This window comes from Leucopleurus acutus, assembly GCF_964270905.1.
Source record: "Leucopleurus acutus genome assembly, chromosome: 11".
NCBI lineage: Eukaryota > Metazoa > Chordata > Mammalia > Artiodactyla > Delphinidae > Leucopleurus > Leucopleurus acutus.
In genome coordinates this window covers 42,743,516-42,761,022 of record NC_139152.1, presented here as the reverse complement: position 1 = coordinate 42,761,022, position 17,507 = coordinate 42,743,516, and the positions used below count along the sequence as shown (strand labels likewise).

The 17,507-nt window shown below is 51.4% G+C and overlaps 1 protein-coding gene across 2 annotated transcripts in view; it reads right to left on the bottom strand.

Annotated features, from left to right (window-relative positions):
• Window positions 1-904: 904 nt before the first annotated feature.
• Window positions 905-17,507, bottom strand: part of ACVR1B (activin A receptor type 1B) — a gene marked incomplete at its 5' end in the record, with an annotated part of 32,326 nt that continues 15,723 nt past the window's right edge. Inside the window, 9 exons of one of the 2 annotated variants that reach the window (XM_082851003.1) lie at window positions 905-1,886; window positions 3,341-3,471; window positions 6,716-6,840; window positions 8,172-8,328; window positions 9,330-9,497; window positions 12,099-12,329; window positions 15,256-15,504; window positions 16,336-16,575; window positions 16,667-16,825. In XM_082851003.1, coding sequence (XP_082707129.1) covers window positions 1,761-1,886; window positions 3,341-3,471; window positions 6,716-6,840; window positions 8,172-8,328; window positions 9,330-9,497; window positions 12,099-12,329; window positions 15,256-15,504; window positions 16,336-16,510 — 1,362 coding nt within the window. In that variant the 3' untranslated portion in view covers window positions 905-1,760. Of the gene's footprint in view, window positions 1,887-3,340; window positions 3,472-6,715; window positions 6,841-8,171; window positions 8,329-9,329; window positions 9,498-12,098; window positions 12,330-15,255; window positions 15,505-16,335; window positions 16,576-16,666; window positions 16,826-17,507 lie in introns of those variants that run through there. The other variant, XM_082851002.1, reaches the window with a different exon arrangement.

Genomic DNA, 17,507 nt, shown 5'->3' with positions numbered 1-17,507 from the left:
GGCCCCAGTGCAAAACCCACTTGTGGAACTGGGAGGGGGGGCAGAACGCAAGCGAGACCAACCCCCAGGGCAGAGGAACTCTTGCTGCTGGGTGGGGGGAGCAGGCTCAGGTACAGACATTTCCAGTGTGATTGAGCTGTGTGCGTTTGATTGAAGCATTTTTTGTGTGGTTGTTTTTATAGGGATTTCCTTAAAAACAAATAGACTGAGAGGTAATCATCACATAGAGATGGTTTTCCTTTTATAAAAACTTAACAATATTTAAAAAAAGTTAAAATCCAGACCCTCCCAATTAAATTAAAAAAAAAAAAAAAAAAGAAAGAAAAGAAAACCAAACCACTCCAGTTAAGTTATGGCTTCGAAGTTAATATATACCTAAGATATGCTGACGGAATCACCACCCACAACCGCGCTTCCAGACGTCGTTAAATACTACACTCAGGTTAAACAACAGGTTCAGCTCGGGCTGTTCCCTTTAGTAAAGCCCCTGAAGTGGATGCAAGTCTCACATCTTCCCTCCACCGTGATCAGATAATCCAGTAAAAGACCCATGCAGATGCCTCCCTCCCGCCCCAGACTCCCTCCCCACTCCTTGCCCCCCCTTCCCTTCCCCACCCTAAATCCACTACCACCAAAAATATACACTGCTGTTTCCAGAATGTGGGATATGAAAGACAGATGTGACATTCCGATCTGAGTCCCAAGATCTGGGCTTCAGATTCCTCGGCCCTTCCTCGACGCTGCCGAGAACGATGCCCTTAGGCTGGCTCATTTCCCACGGTGGCCGCTGACCACAACACCCAGACCGCCACCGAGATTCTCTCCCTGCCCATCCCACCCCGCCTCCCTTACGTCTGGACCCAAGAGCCTTGCCTGCCACAGACAACCGGGCCAGCTTTGGTTCCACAGTCTGAAATGGAGAAGGAGGGCCAGGCGACACAGGGCAGGGAGACCCACCGTGGAGGGGGGCTTCTGGAAGGGAGGGGAGGGAGACCTCCGGGAGGGGCACCAGGGAAACCAGACGCTGCTCACTACTGAACAGAGGCCCCAGCGCGCAGAGCCGGCGTGACGACCACACGCCTGACCTGCACATGCACGGAAAGCTCGAGCAGGTAAGTGCGCACCTACAGACACACGTGCGCGCGCACACACACACACGCACACACGCGCACGCGCACACACACGTGTAAGGGCGCGGCACAGACCAGGCACAACAGGGGACGCACCTCGGCACATGCATACACGGCTGGACAGACGGGCACTGGCAGTCCCTCCAGGTGTCCCGACGGGGCGGAGGGGAGCACGAGGCCCGGCGCTGCCGAGAGGAGCCATCCTTCTGGTTCCCCGGGCTGCCTCGCTGCGCTGGGGTTGGTCCCAGAGGAAAGCCCTCGGTGCCGCTCAGCAGGGGCCACGCTCGCTCCTCCCGGGCCCTCCCAGGCCGCCCGTCACCATGCCAGGCTTCTCGCCAGGTGCGCCGGGCTTTGCAGAACTTCCCACTACAGCCGGTCCAGGCTGTGGCACTGAGTTCTCCACACCGTTTGCTCTCAGAGGCTCCGTGCCACTAGGAGGTAAATATAAAAGGTGTCTGTGTCTCAAACCCAATGTGGGAGTGAGCGAGTCTCCCGGGCTCTGTCCCTCTTGCGGGCCAGGCTCCTGGCCACAGAGGGCTGGGCAGAAACGAGAGGTAGGCCTCCATCGGACGCTCAACACGGCAGCTCGGCTGTAGGTCCCGCTGCCCAGCAGCGTGTGGGGAGGGGCAGCTAGATCTTCACGTCCTCCTGCACGCTGAGCTGGGAGAGGGTCTTCTTGATGCGCAGCGCGGTCAGGCGGGCCGCGCCGTTGGCGTACCAGCACTCCCGCATCATCTTCCCCATCACCCGCAGCGCCTGCACAGAGACCCGGCGTCACTCGAGCCTGCCCCCGCCCCCACTGAAGCCTTCCTGGTCCCCAGGCTGCTGCCTCCCTGACCCGTGCTCCGCCTGCCCCCCACCCCCTGCCCCGGGCTCCCCCTTCCTTAAGGGACAGCCTGGGGAGGGGGACCTTCTCAGCAAGCATGGTTGGTCAGCCACGCCCCGGTGTCTGGGTGATCCTGAGAGAAATACCTGCAACGGCCTGTGATCTGAAAATCATTTCTGGAAGGTTTGAGTATCCGTGTTTATGACTGTTTACTGACTGCTTTTTGTAAAGTAGCGCTCGAGCCAGGCACAGCAGGGACATCCCCCAGCATGAGCACGCACGCGGCTGTGACCCCACGTTCACGTGCAGAGACAGGGTGGCGGAGGAGAAGGCAGCAGCCCCTGAGAGGCAGCCTCGTCAGAGGCAGAAGCTCACGGCCAGGGCCCGGACGGCACAGGCCAGGGGCAGCCAAGGGGCGGACCTGGAAGTTCACCTGTGGAGGGCTACGGAGTCCCCAGACTGCTGCCTCAGGCCAGTGTTTTCCAGGTTCCTTTTAGCAGTGGGACCCGTTTTCCCCAGCGGAGTCCCAACACACAAACAGCCCCGACTGAAGAGGGAGCGGGGTGCGGGCAGCTGAAGACCAGCTCTTTCTGCTTCCCTCACCCTCTGAAGTGAATAAACCCTGAGGGTTCCAAGGACCATTTTGGAAAAGGCTGCTCTGTCAGGCAAAGCGGAGGCGTCCCCAAAGTGTGAGCTCAGTAATTCTGCTCTTCAACGCAGGCCTGCCCTCCAGTGGACACACTCCTTAAAGCAGAGCCACGAGAGAAAAGGGGGCCCAAGAGCACTAGCGAAGCAAACCCTGTGCCGCCAAAGACCCCAAGACCCCGCAACTCCATGCTTCTTAGGAATCTAGATCATACATTTGTCCTCGTTTCTGTTACTGCCATCGAATGCCACCCCCTCCCCGCTTCATCCGCCATCACTCCCCAACCCAAATTCTCTACACCCTCCTCGCTTCTGAGTTTTTAGAAAGGCCACTTCCCTCGCAGACATGTCTTCTCACTGAGTCCCACCCCCTCATTCTTCTACACCGTTCGTGGACGCCTCTTCTTAACTCTTCCACGAAGCTCAGCTCACCCCTTGGCTCCAGAGCCATTTTTCTAGTTGGACAGGTCTAACAGCTCCCACTCAGTCTTTGTTCTGTCTCTTATCTGTGTCCTGGGACCAAGCCTTTTTCTTCTTCTAGGCTGTCAATTCCAAAGGGGACCCGTCTACAGTGCCCAGGACAAGGGCTCAGTATATAATACAACAGCACATAATAGTTTGCAATGACCGACACGCTCAGGGGGTAGCCCTGGGGTTGGCCCCACTTTTGGCAAACCCTCTTCTAAGGGAGAGAAATCGGGCAGATAGAAAGGCCACGGGGGAGAGGGGAGCTTCCCACCTCGTAACTCTGCCACCAGTTGGGGATGTTGGGGCGGAGCTTCTGGTCGCATACGACCTTCCGCATCTCCTCAATGGAAGGGTCAGAGGGCACTAGGTCATAATATGGTAGCTGATATTCCTCATGGACTCCTGGGAGAAAAGAAAACGTCCACCGGAGTTATCAAAAGAAGGAAGAGATTACTCAAAAGCCAATGACAACACCCATGTTGCGACCTGTAAATGCCACTTCCCACTAAGAGGAACTAGGGCTCCTTGGAGAGCCTGGTCAGTGCTAGTTATGGGACAAGAGACACACAGGATTAGCCAGGAATATCTTTTTCGTAACAAAAAGCAAGGAAACTATCAAAGACTACTGAGGCCATGTCAAAAGGTACCGACCTGAAAAGCTCCCAACTGGCCAAAGATGAGAACATTTAAGCAACAGTAAGACCTACGACTTCAATGGAAACAAGTATTTTAAATCACCAGTTCGTGATGACACTAAAAACAAACAAATAAACCAAAACCTCCGTCGCCTTTGTAGAATGAGAGGGAATAAATTCATTATTTTGAAAAATGTCAAATAAATGGAAAGAATCAAGTATTTATCCTGCCTTTCCTCTTCAAATTAAACATCTTGGTAACCAAATAGACAATAGGGGAAGTTTCTCTTTAAAGAAAAAAATCTAGCTAATACATGAAGTTTGACAGGATCGGAATACTGGCATTTTTCAACCTCTAATACATTTGGATTTGGACAATAATCAACAATAGCTGTTAACATCACAAAAAGAGAGGTAACCACCATTATCTGTGTCTTTTAACAGAAGGATTTTGGGGGAAAAAATGATTCTAGTCTTTAGATGGAACTCTCATAGGAAATTCACAGAAACAGTAGAACGTGTGAACTGCGTAACAGGTTATCTGGAAAATCTAGACAGGAAAACCCTACAGGATAAAGGACCTGGATTCTCCAATTTTGAAAACTGCAGGAGAGGGGACTTACTTCGTGTTCCAGTGGTAAAGAATCCACCTTACAATGCAGGGGATGAGGGTTCGATTCCTGGTCGGAGAACTAAGATCGCACATGCCATGGGGCAACTAAGCCCATGCGCCACAACTACTGAGCTCTCGCGCCTCAACTAGAGAGCCCGCGTGCCGCGAACTACAGAGCCCACGCGCCCTGGAGCCTGCGTGCCACAACCAGAGAGAGAAAGAACCCGCACGCCACAACTAGAAAGAGAAAACCTGCATGCCGCAACTAGAGAGAAGCCTGCGCGCCGCAACAAAAAGATCCCGTGTGCCTCAACGAAGATCCTGCATGCTGCAACTAAGACCCGACGCAGCCAAAAATAAAATAAAAATAAATAAATAATAAATCTTAAAAAAAAAACCCAAAAAACTGCAGAAGAAAAAAATTGAGGGGTAACCTGTAGATTATGAGACTTGGGAGTTATATCAATCAACTGCAGTGGATGGACATTTAAATTAAACCCTGACTTAACAAGCTGTTTTTTATAAAAAATTCGCAGATAACTGGGGAAATCTCAACGCTGGCTAATGTTATATGATATTAAGAATTAAGATATTAAGAAAACAGAATTACTGTTTTTTAAAGTGTGATAATAGTACTATATTTTTGAAGTCCTTATCTTCTAGAGCTACAAACTGAAATATTTTCCGTAATAAAAAGTTAATTTAAAAAAATCCAATGTAACTTCCTCATGCCTTTTTCCAGAAAAAAATTCTGCTGTTCTGAGCTGATGGGACAGATTTTTATTTTTATTTATTTATTTATCTACTGTTTTGAGATTAGCATTTATTTTATTATTTCTAAAAAATATTTATTCATTTATTTGGTTGTGCTGGGTCTTAGTTGCAGCTGGCGGGTTCCTTAGTTGCAGCTCGCTGGCTCCTTAGTTGTGGCACGTGGGCTCCTTAGTTGCGGCAGGCAGGCTCCTTAGTTGTGGCATGCGAACTCTTAGTTGCGGTGTGCACGTGGGATCTAGTTCCCTGGCCAGGGATCGAACCTGGGCCCCCCTGCATTGGGAGCACAGAGTCTTATCCACTGCACCACCGGGTAAGTCCCGGGACAGATTTTTAAATAGAGTCTGACTTGGTTAATCATCTAAGGAGCAATTAGCTTAAACTCTGGCCTCAGTCTGCCAGAGTCTGAACCCTAGTTTGTCAGTGGTGTGGCCTCGGACACATCACCCAATCTGTGACTCATCTTCTTCATCTGCAAAACGGTGACAATAATAGTACCCACACAGACCTGTGCGACCAGATTTAGCTTGATCTGTTTTATCTGTATATCACGATCAAAATTTAAGATGTACAATACCTGGGTGCCTCCTCCATAATCTGGATCTTACCAAATGTATCACAGATGGAAAAAGGCAGTAAAATACAGAAAAGGGCTCTGCTGGAACACTCATCAGTTCTTTTTAATTAATTTAATTCACTTCCACTGACCTGGAATCTCTTACATCAAAGATAAATGGGTAAGGGCGGGGTTCTAGTGGTTCTTGAACTTGATCATGTGGCAGAATACTTGGAAGTCACCATAAAATTCTGATATACTAAGCCGATGATAAAAAATGTTTTCTGCTGGGCTTCCCTGGTGGCGCAGCAGTTGAGAGTCCGCCTGCTGATGCAGGGGACGTGGGTTCGTGCCCCGGTCCGGGAAGATCCCACATGCCGCAGAGTGGCTGGGCCCGTGAGCCATGGCTGCTGAGCCTGCGTGTCCGGAGCCTGTGCTCCACAACGGGAGAGGCCACAACAGTGAGCGGCCCGAGTACCGCAAAAAAAAAAAAAAGTCTTCTGCTAAATCTGATACTACCTTTCATTGAGTTCTGACGTGGTTGAACACTTGCAAATGCCAAAGACTTAGGAGAAAATTGCATAAGAAAAGACTCATTGTGAGAAAATTCTACGCATTAGTAAGCTTTCTCCCACAAATTGAGAAATCACCACTATTATTTTATCAGTGAAACCCCACATTCCCCAGGAACGTGGCTTGAGAGCCAGTGTGTTAGAATACCCTGCCTCCTGTATAAAAGAGACCCCTGCATTAGTCCTGTGCTATTCCTACCCAGGGCTTTCCCAACCTCGAAAGACCAAGAAAGACAATGTGTTACCAAAAAACCCCCCCAAAAGCCCAAATGAGTCCCCGGAACGGTCACCACAACATAAAACACTATTCAACAAGCTGGTCCAAAGAGTCCCTGCGGCTCCCCGGTCCCCTCCCTCCTCTTGGATGAGAACCCTAAGTATGATGGGTGCTGGCACCAGGCATCTGACAGGCCGTTAGGAGAAAGAAGGCAGGACAACTCTAGCCCCTCAGGACTCTGGACTGCGAGGGAGGAGCCAGAGAAGGCAGGAAGAAAGGTACCTCCAGAGTTGCATCTTCGAGCAATCTCCCAGTACACGAGCCCAAGGGCGTAGATATCAGCACACTTAAAGGAGTCGAAGTGCTTCATGTTGATGGTTTCATCAAGTACTTCGGGGGCCATGTATCTGCGAGAGCAAAGGAAATGTGATCACGCATAGAAAATGATGACTTCTTTCTCGACTCAAAGTACCGATTCAAGGGCCCCCTGAATGTGGGACAGAATCACCCCAAGACAGCCCCCTGGGGAGGAGGGAGTGATGGATTCTTATTATTGCAAACTCCCATGCTCTGGATTCGAATCTAAACACCTTAGCAAGGTTTGGTAACACTAGCCTACTCTTATTTCTACCTCTGTTTTTTAACCGCCAAGATTTATTTTAAGCGTGTTTTGACTTCTTGGCAGAGGTATGTGTACTGTAGGCCACAGAGCAGGAACAGTACATAATATCTGGTTGCTACTGGGGGCTTGGACTTTACTCAGTGCAGCCAATAATGGGTTGAGCTTAAATTTCAGTCTGAACTTCTTTTGTTATCACCCGTGCAGGTTAAGTGAGAACTAGTTCTAGGTAGTCATCAGAGTCCCACTCAGTTAGTTCATGAGCACTGCTTGAGCCACTCCCCACTGCCCACAGAAGGCCAATCAGCTCACCTCAGGCCTCACACTTTGGGGCCTGGGTGGCTGCAATCATTCAGGTCAAAAGGAAGGGGAAAAAAAAAAGCAGCAGCACAATTAGTGAAATTCACTGATACTCAGCAGAGAAACAGCCCTCCTCTTCCATCCTATGAAAAGTTGCATTTCCAGCTCATGAAGTCGACCTGGAGTCACAGTCAATCTGTTCCTTATTTCCTTTTTTTGGGGGCCATGCCACGCGGCCTGTGGGATCTTAGTTCCCCATCCAGGGATTGAACCCAGGCCCTCGGCAGTGAGTGCTCGGAGTCTTAACCATTAGGCCAGGGTACGCCACGTTCCTTATTTCTTATGTCACTTCTCTGTGACGCGGGGAGGAGGCCCATAATCCTTACACGGGGCCCTCATCTCCACACTGGACTACCTCTGCTCTAGCTTGGCAAACCTGCTCTCTACACCCTAAGCAAAGCATGCTCCCTGCCTCCTGTGGGGTCCTGCCCAGGCCACCCCTTCAGACTGCAACATTTTCCCTCTCCCCCAGCCAAGCCTGGTGCCTGTCTCCCTTCTAAATCTTGCTCCAGGTTCTCTTTCTCCATGGCCTCCCCTGCCCAATGCACCAGCACCTATGGGTATAGGGTCCTCCGGAGCTGTGCCGCTCGCACTTGTATCTGCGCGATGCAACCTGTGTGGCTTTCCAGTGTGGGGAGCGGGCGTTCAATTCAACCGCCAGCTGTCAGAGTAAGGACCACACTGCCTTCTCCCACGCAGCTGGGCAAGGGCTACTCAGTACCAGTGTCGGGCAAGCGCGAAGGCCCAGGGCCTTCCTACCGTTTGGTTCCCACCCTCTGGTTGGGGGCAATGTCAATGGTGTCCGTGACTGCATCGTGACGGACAGCCAGGCCCAGGTCTGCAATGGCACACATGCCATTTTTCTTCACCAAGATGTTCTTTGACTTTAAGTCTCGATGAGCAATTCCAGGCTTCCCTAGCAGAGAAAAAACAAACAAACAAACCAGGGATCTTTAAAGACAGGCAGTACAAGTGTTAAAAGCATAGTCTCTGCAGCCAGACGTATGGGTTCGAGTCCTCGTTTTGCTCCCCACTAACCCAGTAACCCTGGAAATGCAACTTCACCTGTCTATGCATTGGTCTTCTTGTCCATAAAATGAGACTAAACCCCAGTACTGACTCCAGGGGAATGTTGTAAGGATTAAATGTACTGTATTAACTTAGGTAAGTCAAGAGCTTAGAAGGGCATGCGTATGAGCTAATATTGCTATATTAATACTACTCCTGCTCGCCTTCCCCGAACTAATAAGCTCCTGTACAGAACTGCTGAGGACTTCAGAGAGAAGCTGCTGCGCTAGCTACGTTCTGAGAACCAAACGGGGGAGGTAAGGACTGCTACTTGCCCTGGAGAGCCCAGCAACAGGGTCAAACTTTCGTGGCTGGTTTTCTGTCACGGGCAGCAAGAGCTGCTGCCCGGTTGGCCAGGCGCCAAGGAGCAATGTGCCACCTGCCAAGCCCAGGAGCTCCCAAAGAGCTGATGTCAGGCCACAAGCAGGGGTGCCCGCGGTCGCCTTCCTCCAGGAGGGCCCTCCTAGTTTAGTAGAGCCCAGGGTCGAACCCATCAAGCTGACCCACCGATGAGGGTGTGAACCCGCTACACTGATGCTCGGCACAGCAGCTCCTTCGATTTTCTCAGCCCCTTCCTCTACCAGTGATCCGTGGGCGTCTGAGATGACCACTCAGTCAACGGCAGCCTCCCAACCAACAGCCACGCCAGTCCATCGGGGACAAACCACCCACACTTCCGTCAGGAGTCCCCCCGAGGAGCTCTGAAGGCAGAGGCACCTCTTGTTCTCGCTGGAGTGAGGCCCAGGCTCCTCTCGCTTAGACCAGACCCCAGGCCCTGAGGCCCAGATCCCGCATCCTCAGTGAGAAGGGGGTCTGGGAGCTCGGTGGGGATGGGACAGGCCCGCTCACCTTGGGTGCCCACAATCTCCATGTGCAGGTGTGCCAGACCGCTCGCGGCAGACAAGGCCAGCTTGATCATCCCCTCGATGGTCACCGTGTACCGGTTTAGATAGTCAAACAGGGAGCCGTGCTCATGATAGTCGGAGACAAGCCACAGCTGTGTCCAGGTGCCGTTATCTGCAGAGAGCCACAGAGCAGGTCCAGAAAAGGCACAACTACCAGCAAAAAGGTCAAGGTAGGAAAGGAAGAGTCTGTGTGCAAACCCCAGTTGGACCCCTGTACTCCCCGCTCCCCGCCCCTACACCTCCTGAGGCCCCTCTGTGCCCATCTCATCCACCACCGTCCACAGCTTTAAGCTCCAGGAAGGACAGAACAGCCTTTCTTTCTTAGACCCGCTCCCTTACTTCTCGTAGGCAGGATTCTGAACCGCACGCACCCTGATTACACCCAAATTTGAAATGCGAGGCACCCCGAAGAGGAAGCACATGCTTAGGCAAAGTAACAGGATCATCTGTTTCTTCTGCAACACTGCTTCTGATCCTGACGAGACCCGCTCATCAAAACCATGACCGGCCGCACCCACCCCCGCCGAGGAGGAAGGCTGCGCAGGCCCTCCTCTGTGCTCCAAGACCCTGCGAGCACAGCCCAGCCCGAGCACCAGGCTCATCTGCAGCGGGTCCTTGAAGTCCACTGCTCTACCAGGCCATGAGCTCTCTGTGAGAGGAGGAAAGAGCTCCTTTGCGTATTATTGTGTCCAGGCCAAAAATGCTTTTCAACGCATGAAGAGCACACTTACAAGTATTCCAGAGAGGAATCTTATCATCTCATCCTCAGAAGAGCAATGGGAGGTGGCGAGCACACACTTTCATACTAGGGGAGAGGGGTGTGCAGTGTACAGCGGGAAGGAGGAGTGGGAAGAAGGGAGGGAGAAAAAGAAACACCAAAAGCTGGTAGTCTAATTAGCTTGTGCTGCTGTCAGTAAGAAGACTGGGAAATTGGATCGAGATCGCCCAAATTCCAAGCTGGCCCTAGCTCCAGGACGCTATACTATCCGTATCATGTTAAACAGGCAACAACAAAGGAGTCGAACTTCCTCCTCCCCTGGCCCTCGCGTGGGTTTCAACAGCCAGATCCTACTCACACAAGCTGCCAGAATCAATACAGGCAGCGGCTCCTGGAAGAGCACCAGCCTGTTTCCCTGATTACGAACGAGCGGTCCACCGAACACACCCCTTTACACTCAACTGGCCCTGACATCTTGAGGACCCTGCCCATGAGTTAGAAGGGAAGACATCTTTTGACCCTCTAAAGAAGGGAAGACATCTTTTGACCCTCTAAAATATATGTCAGATTTAAATGAATAATCAAAAGGTAATGCTGTTTTACAAAGGCACAGCTTACTCAGAGGGAGTAAGGAATTCTCTCTTCCCCTTCCTCCCTTGCGTGAGAGGTCAAGTCTCTTCAGCCTGGGGGCAGCTGAGGCCACTACAAACCGCCACGGCAACGTGAGGAATGAGCGCCCTGCTGTTGTTTTAGGAAGGAAAAACAAACACTTAGCATCTTCCGTAGCCTCTGCCAGCACCAACTTCTAAAAATTACTGGACCACGGAGCAAACTGTGTCCTGACCGCCGGAGACACTCTTCTAAAATGCAAATGCCTTCACCCACAGTCTTTCTGACTTCAAGTGCGCTACCTGCCCAGGTGTCAGCTGTCCCCTCTTTCTGGGCACTGTAAGGTCAGGGACTGTGTCTTGTTCTTATATGTGATGATTCCAGGACCAGACAGCAGCCAGTGAATATTACTGAATAAATGAATGCAATTTCGATTACTACCCACTCTCTATAATAAAATACAGTCCTCTCAGAAAGGCCCTTCCTAATCTGGCCTCTGCCACCTCTCCACCCATGTCTTTGGCTGGAACATCCCAAGTTACCTGCAGGTTCCCAAAGACACTTCCCCTTTGCACATGTGTCTGGAGTGCTCTTTTCATTCGTTTTTCTTTCTGACCAACTCCCTGCCACCTTCGCCTCAATCAAGCTCAGGTGTGATATCTGTGATCCCCATCTCACCCCCAATTTGCGCTCACCAGAACAGCTGTTGTTTGATTACTTCCTATAAACAATCATTAGTTTGTCTCTTTGCTAGTCAGCGAGGTCCTTAAAAATGAGCACATGCCTGGGCACACGAGAGAGACTCAAAAACTACAGCAAAATCAGCAGAGAGAGGGAGGAGGAAATAAGGAGCCTCAGGTACAAGCGGACCCAAAGCTGAGCTTGAAGGCCACGGGGGAGCACCCGGGGGGAGGCAGGCCGTGTCTCTGCTGCACCCGCTCCACTGCAATAGTGCGTATGATGCTGGACTGTCACTCAGTGTGGATCGCATTCTTTTCCAGGGCCAGCCTTTCCTGGCAGGGGTTGAAGCCACCCTTCTTCGTTCCAACTGGAATGAAGGTAAATTTACTGGAGCCCCTGCAGGGACTACCCTAGGGGTGGGTTTGGGAGTACCACAGAAGGGAAAGTGAGCAGGTAGGATGAGGGTTTACTTATCTGCTTAATAACTGCTTATTTACTTGCTTAATAACCTGGATTTCTGTATAAGCTTTTCATAGACGAGAAGTTTGAAAACCATCGCCTTACTCAGATCCTCTTGCTATGGGTAATAACTATAAAGGCAAACAAAACTGTGCTGTCCCACAACCGTTCAGTTTCCACAGTCACTCCTCCATCTGGGACTACTGTTGGCTTTGGGACACCCTGTATCCAAACCCAGCCCTTTACCTTTATTGTCAGCAGCAATAAACCCAAGGATGTTTTCATGGCGCAGCATGACTGTCTGGTATATCTCTGCTTCCCGGAACCAAGACCGCTCTTCACGAGAAGAGAATATTTTCACAGCCACGTCACCACCCCTCCAGCGGCCGCGCCACACTTCTCCAAACCGGCCCTTGCCAATAATCTCCTGTAAAACGATGGTTCGGGCCACTGTGCGCTGGACAAAAAGGGGTAACCCTACGGACCAAAGAATGAAAGAAAGCAGACATTTGTGCATTTGCTGAACTTTGCAACGCCCACTCTCACTGCCACACTGGAAAAGCCCTTATCACAGTGCCTCCGTTCGACACTGGTCCAATGACCACGGAGAGCTCGGCTGCCCCTACATCCGTCCAGGTAATCCTCCGGAAGTCTAAGCTGTGCAGCGCTGAGAGTGAGTGAGCGAGGACGGGGCAATGTATACGATTAGCTCCTCCTCATCTAAGCGATTTCTCCTCCCAGTTAGTACGGACGACAGATCTGAATGTAAATGTGTGACCGGATTTACTAACTCTTCAGCCAGCCTCCGGGGGGCCAATCCACCTACAGCTGCTTTATGTGGAAGAGGAAAGCGGAGGTTTGAGTGCTGGGGGCCGCCTCTGCTGCTCCACTCATTGGCCACTGGAGGGCAGTGCTGCGTGGCCCATGAGAGCCGACATGTGGTCAGGGCCCACCAGGTTCCCACCTCTCCAGGGAGATCAAAGTTCTGCTCACTGGGAGCTCCGGATGCAGGACGGGGGGCTACCCAGGCTTATTCTAAGAGTACATTTACTGCCTTTATAGGACTCGTTTATCGCCTCATTTGACCCATGCAGTAAGTGTCTCCCTGTCTCTCCAATCACCCCCACCATCGTGACCCTTAACTCTCTCCCTCTCCCTGACCAAACAAATAACGTGTCGTTAACCCCTAAGTTGTGTACTGTATGTTTAATACTATGCAGGAGGCACCTGCATAAATGATCTCATTTCCTCACAACCACCTATACGGTAGGTGTTGTTATTATGCCCATTTTACAAATGAGAAAACTAAGCATCAAAAGGGAAGGTTAAGTAACTCATTCGAATTCCTACAAGCTGTAAATGGCAAAGCATCTAAGACCGACTCTAAGGTTTATGCTTTTAACTGCCACAGTACAGAGCCACCAAATGCTTCTCAGTGCAGCCCCCTCCTCTCCAGGTCCCCCCTCGCTGGCCCTTGTCCCGGCCCTCCTTCGAAAGATTTCCCGTGGGCCTCTGCGCCTCCCAGCTCACCCGCCTAGCCCTGCCCTCCCCAACAGGGGGCGTAAAGCACAGCAGCCCGAGGCTTTCCCACCCTGGCCTGGGGACTGCGTGCGGGCCTCTTGATCATTCCCTAAACACCCAGTGAGCGTTCATGCCTTTCTGTTCTTCTTTTGCTCAAGGGTTTTCCCTTGGCCTGGAATGTTCCCTGCCCTCTTACCACTCTCAACACGTCCGACTCGTGACCCCTTTAGACACGACCTCCTCTGTGAGACCCTTCTCCACAATCTCTTCTCTCCCATCCTGGCTCGGCCTCTTTCTCATTTTGTTCGCCCTGTATCACCCAGAGGGTATTCAACGCATACTTGTTAGTGTGAACTGAACGTCACACAAACAGCAAGGACTGGGCTTCCCTGTGGCGCAGTGGTTGGGAGTCCGCCTGCGGATGCAGGGGACGCGGGTTCATGCCCCGGTCCAGGAAGGTCCCACGTGCCGCGGAGCGGCTGGGCCCGTGAGCCATGGCCGCTGGGCCTGCGCGTCCGGAGCCTGTGCTCCACAACGGGAGAGGCCCCAACAGTGAGAGGCCCGCGTACCGCAAAAAAAAACAAACAAAAAAAAAACACAAAAAAACCCAGCAAGGACTTATTACTTTAAGTCCACAGAATTAAAACCCCAGCACTTTGGAAGCTTTGCATATTCTGAATTAAGAATGGACTAAACCATCCAGAGAGGAACAGTTATTAATCATTTTACTCCAGATGACCGGGTAACTGCCCTAACCTCAGCTAATCCTGATCTTACAGAAGACTCCAAAAACCCCGAGCAACCCTCCTCCAGCAGCAAGTCAGGTCACAGAGTCAGTCAGTTCTAACCACTGCCCTACCCTCCTTCAGCAAAGAACAAGCCATATATTTTCTCTCTTCCAAAAATATGCAGCTTTTAAATATATCCATCATCTTGGCACTCTCTACTGCAGAGCTTAATAAAGGCAAAACCACAGAAACTCAGGAGATGTCAGAGCTCAAAGTATTCCTGTGCTCAAGAAGGGATGTCTGGCCATGACTGATGGCGGCATAATTTCCCTACAGAAGAGCCTTGTCACATGGCGAGAAAACATACATAAACACGCACAAAGCTCTCACAGATATGATCCTGTCTGTCTGAGTTAGAATGGCAACAGTGACCTTTGTGGATGATTTTTTTCTATAGGAAGAGAATACCACCGTCACTAAAATAATCGTCTGTCTTCACAAAAAGACTCTTTTGCAGTCATAGCCACATCTACTAGCTAGCTGAGCTCTACCCTGAGACTGAGACAACCCAACTCTCTTTATCCTAAATTCTAGTCTCAAGTCAAGGTCCACCTAAGAAAGGCTTGGTCGCTCACAGGCAGCTCTGCAAGTGGTGCTGACGCCATGCTGGAGGCCCCAGCTGCCTTTATTTCAACCGCCACCAAAAACCCTTGGGCAACTGGCACAAGTCAACGACTCACCCAAGCCGGGCTCTCGGCTTTACTCGGTGTCCTTAAACTCCCCCTGCGGTCGCGTGCAGATCAATGATTAGCTGCCACCGCCTCACAGGAACCCGGCACACTCCTGTTTCTCAAAAGGGGCCCTGAAACTGAGTACTCCACTGCTCAGGTGGAACCAGGTGAATTTTAATAGCTGTACGGTTACAAGACTTGGAGAGGCAGGGATCCTGGAATGGAGAGCTTTGCACCTGACCTTTGGAATTCCAGAGAATGAAAGATTTTCTGTGAACCCCATTATCTTATCTTATTACGTGTCAGACTCCCAAAGAAGGGGAATTATGAACGCAAATGGCCAGCCTTCTTCCTGAACACTCCATCCTGCTGGGAGGCAGTGATGGAGGCCAACAGCAGACACGAGGCCTGAAGAAGCGGTACCTGAGCCAGACCCCGACGTGGAGAGGTCGTAGACGAGATCCTGGAGCGTCTTGTCCTTGGAGAGACACATCTCACACGAGGGGTCCTCCACGTCCAGCCTCTGGCGGTTGTGATAGACGCGCTGATGATAGTTAATGACAAGGAAAACAATGATGATGATGAGAAACAGGAGGAACACTGGGCCGGCAATAATGCCCACCAGCTCCACAGGGCCCCACATGGAGGGGTGCTCAGGCTCCTTGAGGTGACCTGGGTCAGGTGAGAGAGGAGAGGGAAAGAACAGAGTAAAAATGAGGGAACGCCATGGCCTCATTTTTCCCCGGCTCCTCCCTCCAGGTGGAAACGCCCTTTTCCTCTCCCTGTGTTCAAGGTGCCCTTGATCTCTCTGGTCTTACTGGGCTCTGTATCTGCCTGGATGCTCTCAGATACAAACCTCTCCAGTTAAGGTACCCTTTGCAACAGTCAAACCCACAACCCGCTCTGTAATTTCACAGCATGTCATGGTGCTCTTCCCACCTCCACGCCCCAGGCACGTGCCATGTTCTGCTCCCCCACTTGTGACGGCCTCCTGAAGCTCGGCCTGGTCTCTCTCTTCCTCCTCTCGCCTCCCCAGTCATACCTCCTAAGTGGCGGACCTGCGAAGGCTGGTGTCTAACACTCCTCAGCCTTGATGGCCGTCCTTTCCAGCTCTAGCTCCTCTTCCCATTTTGCCATCACCATCACGCCAGAAGCTTCCTTCAGATGGCTTAGGGGCCGCCCCCTTCGGGATCAGCCCCAGGCCCTCCCGTGGGGACCCCTGCCTGGCCCTTCCACATCTCACCAGCCGCCAATGGCTGCTCAGCCACGACCCAAGTCGCAGCTTTCACCTCTGCGGCTCACTCGACAATCTGTTTCCCCCATCCTCGGAGCTACAGACCGGACCTGGGAGGAATGCCATCCCATGTCACCTCCGGGAGCATCAAAAAGGCACCTTTACCTATCCTCCAACAAAGGGGTGGGGGCAGAGTAGAGAAGGATGAAAATGACAGGGGTGCCCTACCTCCACGATGAGCCAATAGTCCAACAAGGGTGTCCACTCACCGCTGGGCACCCTCAGGTCGATCTTGTTGCAGAAGTCAGTGTAGCAGCAGTGCGTGTTGCGCAGGTCCTCGGAGCTCAGGCAGTAGAAGGGCTTCCCGGCGGGGACCAGCTCCACTTTGGGGATGCAGGTGCGCACATGGTGCTCCATCCCGTCCAGGTTGAAAATGGAAACCATGCAGGCCCCATCTGTCTCACACGTGTAGTTGGCCTGTAAGCAGCTGGTGCACGCACAGAGCAGAGCTGCGGGACATTTGGGAGCGGACATTGACATCAATGGCGAGGTCTTATCCCAGGTCCTTTTCCAGACTTAGAATACAATCCCCCAGCATACTTGATGTTCCAAAATAAGGCGCTTTTATAGAGATGGGGCCAGAAAGATGACATCGTCAGTGGGGGCCCAACCTTTGCACCTGTTTATTCTGCTCACAACAAGGCTTTCTGGGTCCCACCATTGTCCTCTAAGTGCTCTAGTTTATGCCTACAAGAAACAGAGAAACTGCCTTTTTAACTTTTAGACTTTGACTTATTTAAAAAAATTGTTTTGTGGCTAGGAAAGCCTGAGGATGGGAGGAAGGCACCTTCCCTTGGGAGACTAGAGGACCCCTCTCCCCACGCACTCCAGCTGACACCACCCGGGCTCCCTGGAGTCATCATCAACCCCATCTCCTTTCTCTGCACCAGGAACGCCCACAGTTTCCTGAATGCAGTGTGCGTGCTCTCACACATGCTTTTGCTGCAATGCTTTTTTTCCTAGCTAATGCTTACAAGTTCTTTAAGATTCAGCTTAAACGTCACTTCCTTTGAAAAGCTTCCCGACTAGTCCAACAACCACCTCCATCCTTTAGTCCCCAGCAGGTGCCCCTCTCAAGAGGGGGCAAAAAGAACACCCTCCAAAGAAGACAGTATTAGTGCCTACCTCATACAGTCACTGTGAGGACTAAATGAGCTAACGTACAGAAAGTGCTCAATAAATCTAACCCATTCGGAAAGACAACTGGATATCACTTTATTTTTTTATTTATTATTTTTTTTTAAATTTATTTATTTATTTTTGGCTGCATTGGGTCTTCGTTGCTGTGCGCGGGCTTTATCTAGTTGTGGCAAGCGGGGGCTACTCTTTGTTGCGGTGTGCAGGCTTCTCATTGCGGTGGCTTCTCTTGTTGAGGAGCACG